Source organism: Mangifera indica, chromosome 9, assembly GCF_011075055.1.
Source record: "Mangifera indica cultivar Alphonso chromosome 9, CATAS_Mindica_2.1, whole genome shotgun sequence".
NCBI lineage: Eukaryota > Viridiplantae > Streptophyta > Magnoliopsida > Sapindales > Anacardiaceae > Mangifera > Mangifera indica.
Genome location: NC_058145.1, coordinates 9,965,671 through 9,986,491, shown reverse-complemented (window position 1 = coordinate 9,986,491; position 20,821 = coordinate 9,965,671). Strand labels below are relative to the sequence as shown.

At 30.8% G+C, this 20,821-nt stretch overlaps 1 protein-coding gene across 3 annotated transcripts; it reads left to right on the top strand.

Annotated features, from left to right (window-relative positions):
* The first annotated feature begins 481 nt into the window (after positions 1 to 481).
* On the top strand, positions 482 to 5,416 carry LOC123225286 (callose synthase 3). 3 transcript variants are annotated; one of them, XM_044649214.1, is made up of 6 exons: positions 482 to 658; positions 772 to 813; positions 914 to 1,162; positions 3,598 to 3,696; positions 4,907 to 5,031; positions 5,153 to 5,416. In XM_044649214.1, exons 3-6 carry the CDS (start codon positions 1,067 to 1,069, stop codon positions 5,250 to 5,252), a joined length of 420 nt encoding a protein of 139 aa, XP_044505149.1. In that variant the 5' UTR covers positions 482 to 658; positions 772 to 813; positions 914 to 1,066; the 3' UTR covers positions 5,253 to 5,416. The 3 variants fall into 3 exon arrangements, with proteins under 3 accessions (XP_044505149.1, XP_044505146.1, XP_044505148.1); XM_044649211.1 differs by lacking the exon at positions 772 to 813 and having other exon boundaries at positions 486 to 658; XM_044649213.1 differs by lacking the exons at positions 482 to 658; positions 772 to 813 and having other exon boundaries at positions 820 to 1,162.
* Positions 5,417 to 20,821: the final 15,405 nt, after the last annotated feature.

Sequence of the window (20,821 nt, the reverse complement as noted above, 5' to 3'; positions counted from 1 at the left end):
CGCCCTCGGTTTTTTTCTAGCACCAAAAATATGAGAAAGGAGAATAAAGGAAGTATATATAAAAAAGGAAGATATGTTGAAAAAGAAAAATATATAATTAATATGGGAAAAGGTTTTTTTTTTTAAAAGAATGTTAATAATATTAACTATGTTTTATATAATACAAAATAAAAAAAATATTTTTTGATGGTTAAATTTTAACTTTCATAAATTAGTGCAAAAAAAAATATTTAAACAAAAAATGTGAGAAATCATTTTTTATCAAAGTTCGAATAAAAAGTAATCATTTGATATAAGTGTTCTTAATGAATCTTTTACGTCACAAATATTAAATTTTTATCAATAAAAATAATATTAAATATATAAATAAATTTTACAAATTCATCCATACATAGTAATATGGATTGATTTTGATATATTTTTTCTTATAAATGTAGTTTTATTTCATTTGAAAATTATTCGTAGCTTTTGGAATTCAACTCATTTTTTATAATAACGCGCTGAGCCGTAATCTATTTCGAAGAAACGACACCAGTCTTTAAGATTACTCTGCTTCTTCTTTACTCTCTTTTGTGTACTCTCTCCGTTGCTGTCTTCGTGGGTAGCTTCATCTCTAAGCACTCTCCAAACCTTTACACTCTCCTTCTTCACAGTTCTTGTAACCGCCTTTCTCTCTTGCTCTGTTTTCACATTTCTTCTTCAGCTTTTTATTTTAATTTTTTCTTTTAAATTCTCCCTTTCTATTTCTGCTTTTATTTTCGTTGCTTGCAGATGGCAGATTTAGTAGCCCGATGCTCTTCCTCTTCGTCATCTGTTACTTACATTTTTTTTTTATTTTTTTTTTAATCTTTAATTTCTATTTATTATTTGTTTTCTTGATTTTTGTTAAGCGTGTTGGTTTGAATTTGGCCAGGAAAGAGAGCGTATTTGAACAGCGAGGGTTTGGTAGAAGAAGGAAAGATGTCGTCGAGAGGAGGAGGAGCCGGTTCCTCCGATCAGCGTCCGCCGTTGAGGCCAACCATGCGGACGCAGACGGCTGGGAATCTCGGAGAGACAATCTTTGATAATGAAGTGGCGCCACCGTCTTCGCTTGTTGATATTGTGCCTATTCTCCGTGTGGCTCATGAAGTTGAATCGAGTAGCCCAAGAGTTGCTTTTCTCTGTAAGTTATTGTTGTGAGCCTTATGGATTAATCATATCGTTTTGTTTGCTGCCAAAATATCTTGAGCATGTCTGTGTATTAATCATGTTGTGCGAGCTCAAAAAATTTTAAGTTATAAGGCTTATAAAAATGTAAGAACGATCAAACTCAACCTAAATGTGGACAGATGAGAATGCTTATACTAGTAAATATGATAAGTAACCAGGCGCGCGAGGCTTAAGCAAAGTATGTACAAGTTAAGTAATTTGGCTCTGATGATATATATATGCTTGTGCATGTGGTGCGGGTACCTCTTTGGCTGCACTGTGCTTTTTTCAGTTGGTTTTTATTTGTAAGGGTGGCCGGAAGTGCAAGTGAGTGAATATTTGTGTGTCTTGACTGTCATTATGGTTTTTCTTTCCATGATCACACTGCGATGTTGGAGTTAGATATCAATCAATTCCTGGTGTTATTTGTTGAGATTCCAGAAAGAAGAAAATGCGCTTTGGGATTGTTCCTCAAATTTCTTCTTTGTTATGGTATGAAACTTAAGTTGGAGTTCATTTATAAACTGTTGTGCATCTGTTGCAGTGCATCCAAGATGAGGGCATCATGGCCCAACAAAATGATGAACTTTCGGCCTGCCTAAACAAAAGAAATCTAAACCATCTGCAAACACTATAGATTTACCGTACAAAAATCATTTGGCAGTTCTTTGGTGTAATTTAATATGTTAGAAGTCTTGTAAGCTGCCTTGAAATATTTTTGGGTGACCTTACAAAATGATGAATTTTCAGGCTGTGGTAATCCAAGAAAGCCAGATCATTTAAAATGTGGTTTATTTTAGATAACCTTTTGCCAAAATGGTTGTAATTGCCACCGATAAATACATAATGATTAGTACAAATTCGAGAGGTACTGACATCTAACACTAATAAACTTTGGCTTTTTAAACATACGGCCACAGAAAACAAGAGTTTCATTATTTTTAATTATCATGGTTTAAGAATGTCATTGATGCCAAAACTTCCACATCAAATAGAGGTCAAGGGCCTTGGGTCAGTATAAACCCAATGTCTCCCTCTCCCTCATGAAGTGTCTTTTGAGGGCAAAATCATGAAACCAACAAAGGTCAAAATGGACAATACCTCACAATTTTAAGTGATTTGTTATATGCAGACCGAGGCAACATTAACAGTGGCTCCATATTTGGGGATGATGTTAGGTGCTCTCCTCAAACCCCTTGACTAGGGGGCAAGGTTTATGGCAAAAATCCCACATAGAATAGTTATTGACGATCTTGGGTCAATATAAACAAAATCTCTCTCTCCCTTACAAGGGACCTTTTAAAGGCAAAACTGTAAGGCCACTAAAGGCCAAAGTGGATATTACCTCATGCCTTTAGGTGGCCAATTATGTGCGGATCAAGATAATATCAACAAATGTAAATAAAAATTTTGGCTATTACCTTTTGCAATTACTAGTTCCTTATTGTAAAAGAGCCTATTTTGACTTATATTTTGTGGGTAATTCCTGAAATTTTTCTTTTGTGTTAATTAATTTCAAATCACAATAAAAGAATGTCAATTTTCATATTCACTTGATAAACCTATGGACCAATAATTAGGGTTGGAGTTGAGTTGAATCAAGCTCAAAGTCTATTGGAGCTTAACTCAAATCCATAAAACTTAGTTTGAGCTTGTTCGAACTTATATACAGTGTCATCAAAAGGTTGCCAACAAGATAAATAGTATTGCTGGTGGAGTGAATAGTGTCACCAAAAAAGATAAATGAGTTGAACTCAAATTGAGTTTGAGTTTGGCTCATTCTAACTGGATGATGGATTTGAGCTGAGTTGGCTTGGCTCTAACCCACCCCTATAATTAATTCCCTTACTCATGAGGAAGTGTGTTACAACTTACTGTTGTTGATAGTTGCATATTACTTTAAACTTCTAGCATTATTGATGTTACTCTTGACTTAGGTATGATTTTACTTTTATAGTATTCTATTCAAAAGAGTTGCGTGTATCTCATTGCGAAGGTTTTTCCTAGACTTATGAATTCTTGTGTGTTTATTGGTAATAATTTGCATATAAGTTTAAAATTTTAGCATTATCGATGTTACTCTTGACTTAGGTATGATCTTACTTAAATGGTATTCTATTCAAAAGAGTTGCATGTGTCTCATTGTGAAGGTTTTTCCTGGACTCTTATGAATTTTTGTGTGTTTATGGGTAATAATTTGCTTCTTTTATTTGTTTTTCAAGATGGTGAAAACAATTTATGACTATCTGTCTTTTTTAACTTTCAGCATGTATTCTCATGTAATCTTTTGTTTGTTTTGAAATTTCATTTTCATTCTGCTTGTTCTTATTTAAAATATTATTGTGGCACAATTCTTTTCTTATTTGCATTTCTATCAGTGTGATTCATATGTTCTGGTTTTGAATGTAGGCCGCTTTTATGCCTTTGAGAGCTCATAGATTGGATCCCACTTCTAGTGGACAAGGTGTTCACCAATTTAAAACGGCCCTCCTTCAGCGCCTCGAAAGTGTGAGTGATATGATTCTTTTCCCCTTTTCTAAGAAATCAGAGTGCATTAGTTTTAGAAAAAGCTAGCTCTGAATTAAGTGATAACCACCCTTGTTCTCATCTTTTATTTTTCAATATTTGCCTTCTTTTTAATGGAAGTTGTCATATTGACACTTAATTTTAGAATTTTTGTCTGTTAACTATTCATGTGGTTATATTTGAGAACTGGAATAGGCTGAGTTCTGCCATTACAAGGAAATACTTAACCTAGGAAAACTGCCTTTTTGCCTTTATCTGTGAAGGGACTTTGGATGTGCTTAATTTATGTTCATTTTCTCAAGTTTTATATCTTTTTTTTTTTTTTCTGTGTTAAACTTACAAGAAATGGTCCATGAGAATGTCATTTATTGTATTATCTAATTTTTGTTGGGTTCTAAGTTTCAACGTAAATGGGATGTAAACAAGTCTCATATGTTTCTGGGTGATTTGTCAACAAGAATGTGCTGTGATCAAAATGAAACAGCTGTGTAAAAATATGACATAAAGTGAAATTAAATCGGAAGGGGTTCGTTGTATTTTACATGAATGTGTATATAAAACTGAGTTTGGTGCTGCATATGTTGAACGGCAACAAAGATGTTCAATGAAGAAAAAATGAGTTACTATATCTTTATTGCATAAAGCTAGCAAACCTTGTTTGTGCTTGTTAAAACTAAAGGTCAGATATTCAGAGTGTTTTGACTAGTTAACCTCAAGGGTTGGACTTTGGGCCACCTAATTGGGATATTTATATGCAATGATTTTTCTGGCTTCCAAAGTTATGGTGTTTCGAAGTGGCTCCCAATTTTAAAGTCAGTGATCATACAGGGAAGGTTGAAGAATTTTAGGGTAAAGAAAGTATACTTTGAAACTGGTTTTTGAATGATGTCTGGTTGACATATTTCAACAAGCCATTACCTGCAACTTGTGCCAGAGGCATTGCTCTTCATAATGTTCCAGGCGCTTATGGCTTTGGTATTTGTTTGTAAGCTAGGTTTGATTTGGGTGAATCCACTCAAGTCAATTGATATGTCACTTCCGAGAATCCAATGTGCTTAAACAAAGCCTTCTGTGGTATCCTTTGGTATCTTGACTAGCATTTATCACCATCTTTTGCTTTATGGGCGTATTTCTTCTTGTAGTAAGTGGTGATGGTTTTTTGATGGCATTTCTTACTTTTTTTTGTTTGCAGGAGAATGATCCAACATTACAGGGAAGAAGGGAAAAAACTGATGTGCGTGAATTGCAGAGGTTTTATCAACAATATTACAACAAATATATACAACCATTGCAATATGCTGCTGACAAAGCTGATCGGTAAGTTTTAGGGCTGATAAATTATTCTTTACATTTGATATGTGATAAATTCTTCTTGGGATATGATTTGGAAGTAGTATTTCTTGTACTGATAACCTTTATTTTTTCCATTAAAATCCAGTGCAAAGCTTACCAAGGCATACAAAACTGCTGAAGTTCTTTTTCAGATTTTAAAGGTTGTTAATCCGTCGGTGTGTGGAGTTGATCCTGAGGTGATGTGACATACGACTTTGTGTCTTTCCGAGGGCATGCTTATATTCCACTTGAATGACTGATGAAACTGTTATAGTATTAAAATTTTAAATTAGACAAATTCTCACCAATATATCTGTGTATCAGTGTATTCAATCAATTTTCAATTCAATAATAGAGTCATATGCTTATAGATTATAAAACTAGAGAGTAATGGGTAAGGAATTAGGCAAACTTGATGTCCCATAATTGCTGTTGAATCAACTCCAAATCTAATTGATTATTAATATATTAAAACTTGTCTTCTTTTTTTATATACTCTCAAAATAACTATATTTTAATAGATGCATAATATATTGTACGTGTATTGGGAAAGAAGATTTGGACTTTTATATAGTAGTTTATTGGGCTATTTTATCAAAAGCCCAATAAATTCAATAGTTTATACGTGTATTATTAGAACTCAGATTTAATTTATAAAATGTGAAGTATTTAACAAAATTGACATAATATGTTCACGAAACACAATTAGTTGGGGTATATATCTACCTAGGCTATATTAAATTAAAACATCAATGTTTGCTCATATTCAAGAAATTTTTTAATATTCTCCCATTTGGGCAAATATTAATAATTTTTTTTATTTTAGTAAAAGAAAACAAGGTTTTGTTTTTTAGATAAACAATGGCCAATATAGATTTTAAGAAAATAACAAGATTCAGTGATAGTATTTCAACCAACTGTTTGGTCAATATGACTATCAAAACAAACCAAAGCAATCTATATGTCTATAATTTACATAGGACATTTATAATTATATTCACTAATAATTATATTATATGAATCTCTAATTTGAGAGTGTGATAAGAATAACATCTAAAAGGTGATTATAAAATATGTTCTTATCTATTAGTTTTCTTTATAATTTCTCTTTAACCTTTATATCTCAAAAGAAATAAGATAAATAGCACAACTTCGAATGAAGTTGTTGACTTCCAATTAAGTTTGTATATCTCGCTATTAATTTCAAGATACTCAAAGAAACATACCCATATAACCTACCATACTCAAAATAAAACATATTCTTAAGACACAATATCGTGTGTGTATTATTAATTGAATGATCTAAGTATTATGAATACTATTACAAATAAGAGATCTTGAGATGAAATTGATTCAAGGTTACTTTGACATCATCGACTAAACCTTATAGGAGACAACAAGATAATGAGGTTGGAAACAAATAGGATTTTAAGCCCATTAAATTTAGATGCCTATCCAATTTGTAAATCTTGTCTTTGAGAAAAATTGATCAAATCACCTTGTAAAAATGAAAGGGAAATATCCACAAAATTATTAGAATTAATACATTCATATGTATGCGAACCATTTAATCAAATGGCAAGATGAGGTTTCTAATATTTGATTATCTTTATAGATGATTATTTGAGATATGGATACATGTATTTAATGAAATACAAATCTAAATCCTTCAAAAAGTTTAAAGAATTCAAAAAAAAATAGAAAAACAATCTGGAAAGATTAAAGGCCTTACGATCAGATCATGAGGACAAATATTTACGTATAGAATTTCGAGATTATTTGAAAGAGAATGGAATAATATCCCAATTAACTACTCCATATACACCATAACAAAACGATGTATTAGAATGGAGGAATTGTACTCTATTAGTTATTGTACAGTTTATGGTAAGTTTTACAAACTTACCGATGTCATTATAGGGTTATATTATATTTTTTGTTGCACATATTTTGAATAAGGTATCATCCAAATCTGTTCAGAAGATATTCTATGAGAAGTGGTATAGTAAGCCTTCTAGTCTTAATTATCTAGAACTCTAGGGATGTCTAACTTATGTCAAGGTTGTTAAGATTGATAAGTTGGATGCCAAATCTGAAAAATGTTAGTTTATAAGAAATCTTAAAGATGTTTAGGATATTTTTTGTACTTTTCAATTGATTAAAAAATCTCAATCAGTAGAAATGCATACTTTTTAGAGAAATAATTCTTTCAAGAAGGTGGTGATGGAAAAAAAGTATTGCTCCAAAAAAACGTGTAAGAGTCTCAGATCAAACATGTTGAACCAGGATAATCCTTTCAGCATACACTTATTCCAGTTTGTAGATCTACAAAGATATCTAAAATTTCAAAAAGATATGGATTTCTCCATAAATGGGATTTTAAATCCTTTATGGTTGGAGAAGTCGATCATGATAATGATCTTAAAAGCTATGAAGAAGTGATATTAGATGTCATTTTTGGAAAATAGTTAAAAGTTATGAAATCTGTAATAGATTCTATGCATGATGATCAAGTATAGAAACTTGTCAATCCTCTAGAAGGAATAGTTATTATTCGATGCATATGGGTTTTTAAGAGAAAAATTGACAAAGATGGATATGTAAATACCTACAAGGCCTGACTGATGGCAAAATAATACACTTAAAAATAAGGGTTGGATTATGAGGAGACCTTATCACCAGTCACTATAATTAAATTTATCAAAATTCTATTGGCTATAACCACACATTACAATTGTAAGATTTGGCAAATGGACATCAAAATTACCTTCCTTCATAGGTTTATTGAGGAAAATATACATATGCAACAATCTGTTAGGTTTGTGTCTAGAACTAAATAAAATAAAGTGTGAAAGTTACATCAATCCATATATAGATTAAAACAAAGCTATAGAAGCTAAAATATTTTATTTGATGAAATAATCAAAACGTTTTTTTTTCATAAAGAATCCAAATGAGTCGTGTGTTTATAAATAGCAAAAAGCTCATAACATTGTATTTCTCATATTGTATGCAGATGATAAACTATTAATAGGAAATGACATAAGCATGATAACTGAGGTCAAGGTTTGGTTATCTATAACCTTCTCCATGAAAAATTTAGGAAAAACGACCTATATCCTAGGAATTCACATCTACAAAGATAGAGTGAAAGGAATAATAAGTGTTTTCTAATGAATGTACACAAAGAAGATGTTAAAGCGGTTTAGCATAGATAATTCTAAGAAAGGTCTTTTACCTTATAGACATGGACTATATCTTTCTAAAGATAAAGATTGATGAAGAGCATCAATAGATGTATAACGTGCCTTATGTTTCAGTTGTAGGAAGTTTGATATAGTCTATTTTGTAAGTGTTTCAAGCAGATATCAATCTAATTCAGGGTAAAAACATTAGTTGGTTGTAAAGACTATCATTAAGTACTTGAGAAAAACTAAAGATTAAATGTCAAGTTATAAATGTTTAGAGTGAAACATCTAGGGATACTCAAATTTTGATTTTCAATCAGATATATACAATAGAAAGTCTATGTCTGAGTTCATCTTTATGTGTAATAAAGGAGCAATAAGTTGAAAAAGTTCCAAACAAAGAACTACTATTGATTCCAATACAGAGGTCGAATGCATTGTTGTTTCAAAAGTAACAAAAGAGGTAGTATGAACGCACAAATTTGTAAATGAACTTGGTGTGATTCCAAACATGGTTATTCTGATAACCATGTTTTATGACAATATTGGTGTCATTGTATAAGTAAAAGAACTAAGGACACATCAAAGGTCTAAACATATTCAACGTAAATATCACATTCTTAAATAATTTGTTGGAGTTGGAGAGATAGTGATTCAAAAGACGTCTTCATCAAAGAATGTAACTAACCCACTTATTGAGGTGATGAAACATAAATAGTTTAACGATTGTCTTGAAAAATGGGTGTAAGATATCACAATGATTAGCCGTAGTGCAAGTAAGAGTTTTGTTAGTATTTGCCCTATTAACCAATTGTATTTTCAATTTTAAGATATTGTAATAATATATATGTAATAATTAAAAAAAAAAAGTTCTTTTTTTTCATCATATTCATATGTTGCTTTAATTTTCATTTGTTAATTTATTTTCTTATTAAATAAATTGTGTGTATGAAAAGTGTCTAGATGAAACGGATCTTCAAAATATAAAATCATTGAGGTGTCTCTTACATATGTGATATTAATTGGGTAATAATATTGTATAGTAGGCATACTGAATGTTTTCTATTGAATATCATGAGATGATATTAGTGTTGATGATATGAAAGTTATATCATTAGAGTATTAGTATGAATTAACAGTTAGGGTATTTTTCAGACTTGGCCAATTACAATGAATCACATTGTAACATCCATAAGTAAGCCCAAGGATATTTTAGTTTTTTCTTTGTGTATAATTATGATTAATGATAATTTTTAGTAAGGACAATCATACACCACTAGGATGACACTTGTTCATGCCTGGGAAAGGTAGAGAAGTCATTTCATATTGAGACTATAAAAATGGCTAAGTAAATAAAGGTGCATTTCTGTGTCTACAAGGATATATGACTGTGCATTATCAATAACTTTGAAATTTAAAATAAGATCAATTTCACGATAAATTCGAAAACTTTCTTATTTGAGCAACACCACACACACCAATATGTCATGTTTGGTAGGTAAAAACAAAAGAGACACAAAACCTAATGTTTGTTTTATTTTTACACCACAGCTACCAAACACAAAGAGAAAAATGAGACTTGAAAGTCTTAAATGTCGAAAAGGATCTTTTGGTCACTAGAATCACTACAGCCACATGAAGATTAGTGTGTCATTGGAATCCAAGTAAGTATGATGTCCTTTTTATTTTAAAATTTGATAGATTATGTTTATATGATTTATTCAATGAAGTTCATAGCTTGTTGTGAACCTTTTGGGAACTACAGTAACCATAATGAGTCTATTTGTGCTAAAAAACATTGAGATAATGAGGTTATATTGTAATATGGCCAGTATAGGGTTCAATGTTAGTAATAATCATTATCTATGAATGTTATGGTGATGTTGTTGTTGTTTCATGAATGTATGTGAATATTAGACTATTTAGAGACCGTGGTATATGCCTTGAATTTTTGGATTGTCGAGATTAGGCTAAAAAAAGAAAAATACAGTAGGTTAGAAAAGTGTAAATCATGATGCACGATCATGTATGTAAGTATACACACTCATATGTCCCTTTGAAGAAGAAGAAGAAGATTTCACAAACAATAACATAGTCGTTCTTGAGGAGAAATTTATACACGATCGTATAGTATATGACACACATCCGTGTCTAACTTCCCTAATAGTGGATGCCCATGTAGAGCTAGAAAACATGTCCTTGTATAAGAGTTAAACATGGGGATGTAAGACTATAGCACGTTTGTGTGCAAGTTATATAAGGAATTCAAAAGTGTTAAGTGTCTAAGTATGCATAAGTTTGTTAAGTAACCCATCATGCAACATTAACCATTTCCCTATACCGACCACTATAAGTATTATTTAACCTACATTTGAACTATGATATATCTGTTTAAGCTTATGTATTCTTTTAAGATGAGAAGATCTAGAAGACTCATTAGTAACAATCAAGATGTCTCAACCCCTCAAGGTAGTCAAATAGAGACTAGGAGACAAGTCTATGACATAGTTGCAACATTATAAATTGACAGCTCGGTGATAAGGCAAATAATTCAAGAAGTTCTTTAAGAGAATTGAAAGGCATTCGAAAATGTGAGATGCTAATTGAGGTCATTTCTTTTGTTAAACATCCATTAATTATGGATTTATAACCCTAACAAGATTAAGTAGGTGAGGAGGTTCAAAGGACCATTATTACCAATGGTAATAAATGACAACTCTACACAATATATAATTTGATTGGTAAGCATCAGCCCTTAAAGTTTTGTGATGGCATAAGGATTAAACCAGTCTCACCAAAGGAGTGGTTTAAGGTTATGGAGAATACTAAGAGTTTATTTGAGATGATGGACCGTGAAAGCATCCAATATGTCAATTATTTGTTGAGAGGGGATGCTAAGATTTGTTAACAGATGTTGTGTGATATCGGCTAGGCAAATGGCATGACATGGGTTGATTACAAAGAGACATTTGAGAAAGAACACTTATTTATTGATATCTTATATGTTCAAGCTCATGAGTTTCTTAAGATAAGAGTATATGATTGTCAAACAGTTCTCTACTCATCTTAGTTTAGTTGCTCAATATGTTCTAAGTATAGCCAACATAGATAAGGACAAGATAGAGATCTTCATTAATGGACTGAGATTAGACATACCTAAAGATGTGTTGATGGTAGATAATTTTCCTCAATCTTATTTAGAGGCTTTAAGTAAAACCCAAAGGTCAGAGGCTATGAGATTAAGGATGGTTAGAGAAAAAGGTGTTCATAAGCAACCCAAATCAGCAATTCTAGTCATGGGATAGGATCAATTAGTCCTAAATGGCAACTATAAGGGAGGCAGTTGAGATTTTAGGGACAAAAGAAGCTTCTAGTCCAAAAACACAAAAAGAACTAGAAAAGCAAAAGGTTAAAATGTGATGAACAACCACAATGAAAGGATCAGCCAAGGCATGATGACCCTTCTCTTTGTCGTAGGTGTCCACATAGACATACCGAAGACTGGGTATGGTAGAGGTTATACTACAAATGCAAACAACCATATCATTTCACCTATAAGTGCACTATATCAGCACTAACCCTTATTGAGCATATTATTGGGGGAGGACCAATTAGAGTTTATGCAACCACCTAAACCTAAGTTAAGGTCAACATTTATGTAGTGACAGGTCAGTTAATTTTTCATGATTGTCTATTATATGTGCTAATTGATTATGATGTCACTCAAAATTTTATTGCATGTTATATAGTTAAAAGGTAAAAATTAAAGTCTACACTTGTTGATCATGTTAACATTGAGATGTCTAATGAGGATAGTGTTTTGAGTAATCAAATGTTGTTGGGTGAAACAGTGGTTTTAAGGGGCCAAGAATTAGATGTATATCTTATTGTGTTTGACATGTCTGACTTTGATATGATTTTGGATATGGACTTCTTGAGTAAGTATAAGGGCAAGATTGACTACATAAAGAAAAATGTTCAATTCCATCTAGATTATGGTGAAAAGTTCACTTTTGATAGGGGTCATGTTTTGAGTATGATGATCAACAATGTAAAAGTGAGAAAAAATGTTAAGTAAGGGTTATATGGGTTATTTGATATATGTTTAAATAGATCAAATGAATTTGTCCTAAGTTTACAAAATACTCCTATTGTATGTGAGTTTTAATATGTATTTCCTGATAATTTATCAAAGTTGACACATAAGAGAAAGGTCAAGTTTAGTATTGAGAGTACTCTTGAGACAATGTCTATTTCTAAAGCACCGTACAGGATGACCCAACCAAACTCCAAGAATTGAATAAGTAATTACAAAAGCTTCTAGACCATCTAGTTTAGTATAGCTTTTAAGTATTCTTGAGTGGAAATAGAAGCACATATCTATGGATTTTGTAATTGGATTATTGAAGGTTAAAGGTTGATTTAATATTTTGTGGGTTGTTGTGGATTGTTTGACCAAGTTAGTACACTTTATTCTGGTTAAAAACATCACTAATGCTAATCAATTAGGTCAAATATATATTAAAGAAATTATGAGATTTTATAGTGTGCTGAAGACTATTATTGTGTTGGACAGAAACACGAGGTTTGTATCAACTTTCTAATAGAGTTTATAAAAATCCTCAAAACAATAGGTAGACTGAGAGGGTGAATCAAGTGATTGAAGACATGCTGGGGGCATGTTGTATGGATCAAAGAGCAAGTTAGATTAATGTGTTGTTGCTTATGGAGTCTGCATATAATAATAATTATTTAAGGACCATCTGGATGGCTCTTTATAAGACACTTTATAAGAGAAAGTGCATATCACCTTTTCATTAGGATGAGATTGGTGAGAGAAATGTTCTGGCATAGGCTTTAAGACTAGATATGCCTAGAAAATGATTAAGGATGTTAGACTAATTTGGAAAATGTTGAAACAAGTCTAAGATCACTAAAAGAGCTATGCAAATAAGAGGAGGTGAGACTTGGAGTTTGAGGTGAGTGATATGGTTTTTGTGAGATTTGCCCTCTAATGTCATGTGATAAGGTTTAGATGAAAAGGTAATTGACTCCAAGGTTTATGGGACCCTTTAAGATTCTTAAATGTATAGCTAAAAGTTTCTTATTGGCTTACATTGCTAGTGAGCATGGATTGTATTCATAACATGTTCTATATGTCGTCGTTGCATAAGTACATCAGTGAACCTAGTGATATGTTAAAAGCTGAGGATTTGAAGCTTGAGAACAACTTGGTTTATGAGGAGCACTCGATTCAGATCTAGATAGATGAGTTAAACAGCTCAAAAATAAGTAAATTCCATTGGTTAAAGTTCTCTAGAGGAACATTAAGTTAAAGAGGTCATTTAAGAGGTGGACAGGATATGAGACGGAGATTCCAAGGGTATTTTTATTTTTTGCCTTTTTGGAATTTGTTTATTTATTGTATATATGTGATTTTTGGGGTACACAATCGTGTGGAAAATGTAAGATGGTCTTTTTTACTAAATGTATAAAAAATGGCTAAGCCTATAAGACACACACACATATATGTTGTAATACATGCCCATATGTGGTCAACTATTTAAATTTGGATAAGGATCAATTTTGCAATGATTTTGAAAATTATCATTACTGGGCAACGACATACATGCCCATTTATATGGACTACACGACTGTGTATCGTGATTTTTAATTAAAAATAAAGAGAACACAGACGTGTTGGCTCATTATTCTTATTTATTTTCTTTAGACTAAATAGAGAGAATTGAGAGGTGACACAAAGGAACCTTTGGGAATCAATCTTGCCACTTAAAGATTTGCTAGATGTCATTGAAGGAAAAGTAAGTTATGCGGCTTTTAATTTGTTCTCTTAGAATGATTATCTCTAGATTTATTAGATGAACTAATCTCGGTGATGAGGACTAAGAGCATGCTAGGCATAGGAGTCATTTGATTAATTTTGTTAATCTTGTGTTCATTGTGAGTTTAGGATATGAGATTGTTCTTTATTATTTTATGCAAAGTTAATAAATTGTTCAAAATATGATGTATGTTTAATTCATGTGATATGTCATTTGATGCACATCAGTGATATCTTGTTGTCAGGATAGTAAGAATGGAAATTAAATGAATTTTATGTATTTGTATGTGTGCTATTATTCTGGAAATTCATTATGAATCATGTATTTGGGATATTGAGATGTACATTGCCAGTTTATACTATATAAATTTCAAGACCAAAAGATTATGTGTGGTTACATGATTAGAAACATGTTTGGGATGGAATAGTGGTGATAAAGTATGAATTTTAGCCTAAAGTTTGCATTGGTTAGCTAGAAATCGTAAATTTAGGTGAGTTTTGACAATCTGCAAAAAATGACATTACATGTCCATGTAAGGAGTCTAATACACGTGTATATTTGGGGATGAATAATCTCATGTTAGGAGAAAACTACAAGCATGTTTATTTAAGGATGGATACACGCTCCTGCGATATAGTATAAATAGTCGTGTATGCCACCCTAGGTTACATGTCTGTGTTAGATGAATGCATGGCCATTTATGAGAACTAAAGTACACACTCATGTATGAAAAAGACACCCCCATGTATAATTAGGGAATTTGGGAAGAAATGTGAATGAAGCTAACAATGCTTATGTATAGTTATGTTAATGACTATTTTACCCTTATGGGAAATAGTGAGGCGTTAATGAAGGCTATTAAGAATACATTGCTCTTAATGAAGGCAATATTAGATAGAATTATTATGTGAATGTTTAAATGTATGTATGACGAAATAAGGGAAAATATAGGGTGTTTGACTATATGGACGACAACATAAACCCAGACTAAGGTGATTTTGAGTTGAAAACACAAAATGATGTATTCTTCCTTATCATTAAGCAATGTGTAGTGTGATCTTGCCACTGAGCTAGGTGTAGTGTGGTCGTGAAAGTATCAAGGCTAGTTTATGTGACCATGAAAGCATCAGCCCAAAGTTTAGCTGATATGTGTACTAAGTACATTTTTATTTGACATATAAGATGTCACATGCTTTTACTAAATGTCTAAGATGTAGATATATTTCGTTTGAAATTAGTTATCCGAGATTACACAACCATCAACAATTGAGCATAAGGTGTTCATATATTCAGATGAGCATATAGGATATTAGTGAAGCATCTAGAATACCACAACTAGTTTGAATACGAAACACTTGTTTTATTATTATGTGCATAATGTCAAAAAGTCGTTTACTTACTGAGTATGTTCCTTTTATGATTTTGCAAGTAGGTTCTTAGAGCAATAAGGTGGCAAGTAAACCAACAAGTTAGCATGAGACGTTGCATGAGACAAGAGGTGATTTAATCATTTGTGATTTTAGACCTTTGTTGTGTTATTTTATGTCATGTTTAATTATGCACATTGGGACTTGTATTTATGAAATTTAGACACTTTCTTATGGATTGGATGATATTATTATTGATGTTTTTAATAAATACACTTTTTGAGATTATGAGAAATTATTGTATTATCATACGTCTATTATCTATTGTTTGGAATTTTAGGAAAAGTTTTAAGTTTGCACCTCTGTTCAAATGCATATTTTAGGTAGAGGTATATATTTGAAAAGGGGTTTTACAATCCCTATATGAGGAAAATGAATAAGCATTTAAAATCAGAAAAATACACATGCTCATGTGGTATAAGACACACAGTTATGTATATTACTTTAAGATAACATGCTTATGTAAGTAAAACACACAATCGTGTGTAGTTGGAAAATTAGAATGTTAGTGTGTATCGAAGTAGTCACGCTTGTCAGTGGGTGTAAAATGACTATTTTATCCCAAAGAGAAGAAAATATAGGGAATGAGAATATTTTAGTCCTAACAAAGGCAAAATGAGTTAATTGAGTATTTTGGGGATGTCCAATAACACATACCTCGATCAAAGCAATTTTGAGTTAAAAACATGAAATGATACATATACTAATTTTAGCCACCAAGTTATGTGCAGTGTGGTAGTGAAAACGTTAGGTCTACTTTGTATGACATTGATACTTGTATAATTATTATGCATTAACGTATGACAACTTAGCATCTGGAATGCTCTTGCACGCACTGACACTGGACGTCTTTGTCATTCAAGATGACACCGTCATTAAAGAATAGGCATTTGGGATGCTAGGAAAATATTTGAGAATATCATAATGGATTAAGGATGAAACACATACATGGTTTATGGATATTAATGGTTGTGTGAAAGACGTTGAAAGGTCACCTACTTACTGAATGTTTATCACTCATCGTGTTCTTTTTGTGGTTTTGTAGGTAAGTTCATAGATTAGTGAAGCAATGAAAGAGCCAACAAGTCAACTTAGGGCGTTGCATGAGCAAGAGGCATTTTGGTCATTTAAACTTATGGACAATTACTTTTATGATATTTGTATTGTGATTTATTATGCATTGTTGTTTATGATTAATGTTTTTAGACACATTAGTTTCTAGATTTGGATTATTTAATATTATGATGATGTTGTTTTAATAAGTATGACATTTTGTACTTATGCAAGTTTATTTGTTACCATGCATTAATTATTTGTTGTATATGTTGGAGGAGTTTTAAGTTAATATATCTCTTCAGATGTATATTTCAGATAAATGTATGTATTTGGAAAAACGTGTTAATAAAGACAAACAATAATGTCATCTTTATAGCATCAGTGTCGTCCTCCCCTCATGCTCTTCTCTCAAATACCTTCATGATGCCACTAAATGTCATAAATGTCTATACGCCAAAATAAGTATCTTTAATCTTTTGTCTAAATGTAGAGGGGAGATAATGCACCATTTCTATATGGTGACTAAATTGAAGGTCGATAATCAACACAACTCTAATAGGTTGAATATGACGTCCACCCTATTCACTCTAAACCAAAACTCTTCTTAGGAGTTTACCCTCACAATCACATATAGAATAACGAAGTGTGCTAATACTCTACTAAATTAAGACTCATTTAACTTGAAGTAGCGCTCAGGTGGAAATCTCAAATCACCAAATGTTGTTTCATGATTTCTGTTTTACTAATTAGTAACATTTTGCACACAAATTTATAAATCGTTTAATTTTCATACTATATGCGTATTTCGTATTTTATTGAAAAATGACGAACAATTTAAAAAATACATGTTAAAATACCCTAAACTAGAAAATATAAATTACCCTCCCAAAATAGAAAATATCAATAACCCGCTAGATTGGTTAATAGTAAAAAACCCTATCACTCATGCTACTAATATCGAATAAAACATGCGTATTTGAAAATATAAAAACAATCCACACCACACATGACCCATATGTTGAATATCAAAACCCCTTGCATGGTGGAAAATAATCAAAAACTCTATCATTTGAGTTACACATACTATTTACATATCAAACCCCCCTCTCATTGTAGAAAATATCAAAAAAAAAAAAAAAAAAACTCACCACACAAAACACATGTGGTTGGAAAATATTCTTAAACCTTCATTACCATGCATGATTCGCATAGTGATTGTGAATTATGCATGGTGTCATAAATCGCTCTAAATCTCTCATTTTCAAACTTGATTTCACTACCAATTAATTCTAAAGTTATTATAACACAAAACTATTGATAAATTTCATGAAAAACATAAATGATTCAAGCTACTTCACACAAAATTAAATAGGTAAGCCTGAGTACTACAAATTAGCTAAATCTCAAAATTATAAACTATTAAACATGATAAGAGCACTATATTAACATTTTTACTTAATTGTCAAAATTTGAGTGAAATGACTTTAAAATTCAGTATGTGTGGTTTCAAAGGGTGTGGAGTTGAAAATGCAAGATTTTAATTGTTGAAAACAAATTTAAAGCTTAATTATATATGAAAATTTTCGTCAAAATATAATGTGTTCGTTATATTCATGTAACTGTTTTTAATCAGTTTTATTTATATCTCTCTAATTTTGGTTAATTTCTACACGTTTTATAAGTCTAATTAGATGCCTTAATTAGGTTGGGCTAGCCTGAAGCCCGAGAAAAAAGCTTGGTCAACTACTATAGTGGGTTAGACCTAGCACATGGGTTGTCTAGACTGGGTCGTGAGTCAACCTGTTACTATTGACAGTTTAAAGAAAAAAATAATTAAAAAAATTAATTAAAAAAATTCATAGGCTAGGGCTCAACCTTATGTATATAAGGTTGAGTCATGAGCCTCATATTTATTCAAGTCGACTCTACCTATAAGACTTGCTATTGTAAAGGCCTCTTACATGGGCCTGACCCATATGCCTAGTAGGCCATATCAATATCAACCCACTGTCGCCTCTAGGTCTAATTATTTGAAATGAGATGAGTCCCTTGCATTGTTGTTTTCTTTTTCCATCCCATTTCTTATAAATATTTAATAATTTTTCTTAAAAAAATTATATAATTTATATTAATAATATAATTAAGGCAAATGACTTATTCCCACCCAAAGACTACTTTTTTCTCAAGTTCTATATATTAACTTTAAGAAATTTAAATATCTACTTATTTATTAATTTTAGATGTTATTATTTGAAATAAAATATTATTTTAAATTTTCATTTAAAGAAAAAATAATTTATCTTCATTTTCTGTCTTAATTTTTAAAATTAATAATTTCTCCTTAACTTAATTTTAAAAAGTTAATTTTTTACCCTCACCTATTAGAGTTTATATGGTTGATATATTTTAAGGTTAACATTTAGGTTGAAAATATAACGTTTTGAATTTTGACTGGAGTAACTATTAACCCTAAAATATGCAAACTCTAGAAACATTAATTGATGTGGGTGAAAAACTAACTTTTTAAAATTAAGTTATAAGAAAAATTGTTAATTTTTAAAACTACGCTAAGAAATAGAGATAAATTATTCTTTATTTAAATAAAATTTAAAATAATAATTTTATCTTCAATAATAATATTCAAAATTAACAAATGTATAAATGTTTAAATTTTTTAAAATTAATATATAAGAATTTGAAAATAGAATACCCTTTTGGTGGGGATAAGTTCTTTGGCCCGTAATTAAATATCACTATTAGAACCATCAATACAAGCAGACGAGTTTTGAGATAATGGATATTAAACAAATCTCTCTCATTCTCTTTATTAAATATTTACACGGTTATGATTCATATTATAATAATATTAGGTATATAATTTTTATGTATAATTTTATATGTAAATGATAATATATTATTATATAATTAAATATTATTTTATTTTTAATTTTTAATTATTTAATTATATAATAATATATTATTATTTATACACAATATTATATACATTACACTTCTCTCCGCTTTATTCCTAAAATTAGTATCTTTTTGCGCCAGCAGATACTGAGCCGTGTAGAATTTTGCCATCCTAAATTTACTTTATTTAAGGTTGCAATCTAATTTGAATAAAATAATGATTTCTTATTAATTATTTTATTAAAAAATTCAATTAGCGAAAAAAGTAAGTCATTGCAGTCTAATTTCGGCCTCGATAGGGTTGCTGAAATAGCAAAAAGCTTTCGACCCTCAAGACACCAACCATTCCCAGTCCGCCACGTCATCTCTCTAAATTGGATCACTACTGAAGTGGTTCCCATGTAGCTGTCACCCCCCTCGTGGGTTGCCACTGAAATAAAGTAAATTTCGAACAAAACAAACCGACAATCGCCTCTTATACCACCCCAATCACTATTCCTAAATGTCATAATCATGCCTAACTTTTCAAATGACAAATACACCCTCAGATCGTCCTGAAAAAGAAAGGATAACGCAATATTGTGCAATTACCTTTAAATCCTCGTTACTTTCTGATTAGGTATGTCAGGTGAGGGAGAATTGGGAGAACCATGCTGGGGGAAATTGACCTTGTTCTTCTGCGTAAACGACTTTTTTCCGCCAAAAACGTAGCTTTGTATATTTAAGATTCTCTTTTTCACCTTTTTTGAAATTTGAATCACCTTACCAGAACGCTAATGCCCTTGATGCTTTTGATGTGTAATTACAAGGCAGTCCCTACCTTTTTGATGAAATTACACCCATACTGGATTTGTTAAAGGTTAATTAACTTTTTTTTTTTTCAATTAAAGTCTAGTTTGAAAACACTTTACTATCTCTAATTTCCGTAAATAATATTTCTTTACTTAAATTCAAATTCTATTAAAAAAATTAATAATATAAAAATAAAATAATAATTTTATTATTTATTAATTTTACAAATAAAAAGCAATAATTATATGTCAAACTCAAATATTTTAAATACATTAATTTAACACTTTAAAAATATTATTATATTTTTTTCAATTCTTTAAACGTATAATTATCATTTTTTAAACTATAAAAAAGATAAATAATATTTTAAAATTTTTTAAAAGATCTTCAAACTTTTTTGAAATTTCAAATAACCCATTTAAAAATTTCATAATAACACTTGATATTTTCAAAAATTATAATTTATTCCATTATTATATGACAAAAATACTTTTATTTATAGCAAGAGAGGAAATTGGGGTGAGAATGAAATTAAAAAAAATAATGATTCCTTATA

What these genes read in the sequence shown, in the direction of transcription:
- LOC123225286 (XM_044649214.1), top strand. Translation starts at nt 1,067, where the DNA reads ATGAAGTGGCGCCACCGTCTTCGCTTGTTGATATTGTGCCTATTCTCC. An exon ending in CCCAAGAGTTGCTTTTCTCT is followed by an intron (nt 1,163 to 3,597) that starts GTAAGTTATTGT and finishes TTTTGAATGTAG; the next exon opens with GCCGCTTTTATGCCTTTGAG. An exon ending in GCTGCTGACAAAGCTGATCG is followed by an intron (nt 5,032 to 5,152) that starts GTAAGTTTTAGG and finishes ATTAAAATCCAG; the next exon opens with TGCAAAGCTTACCAAGGCAT.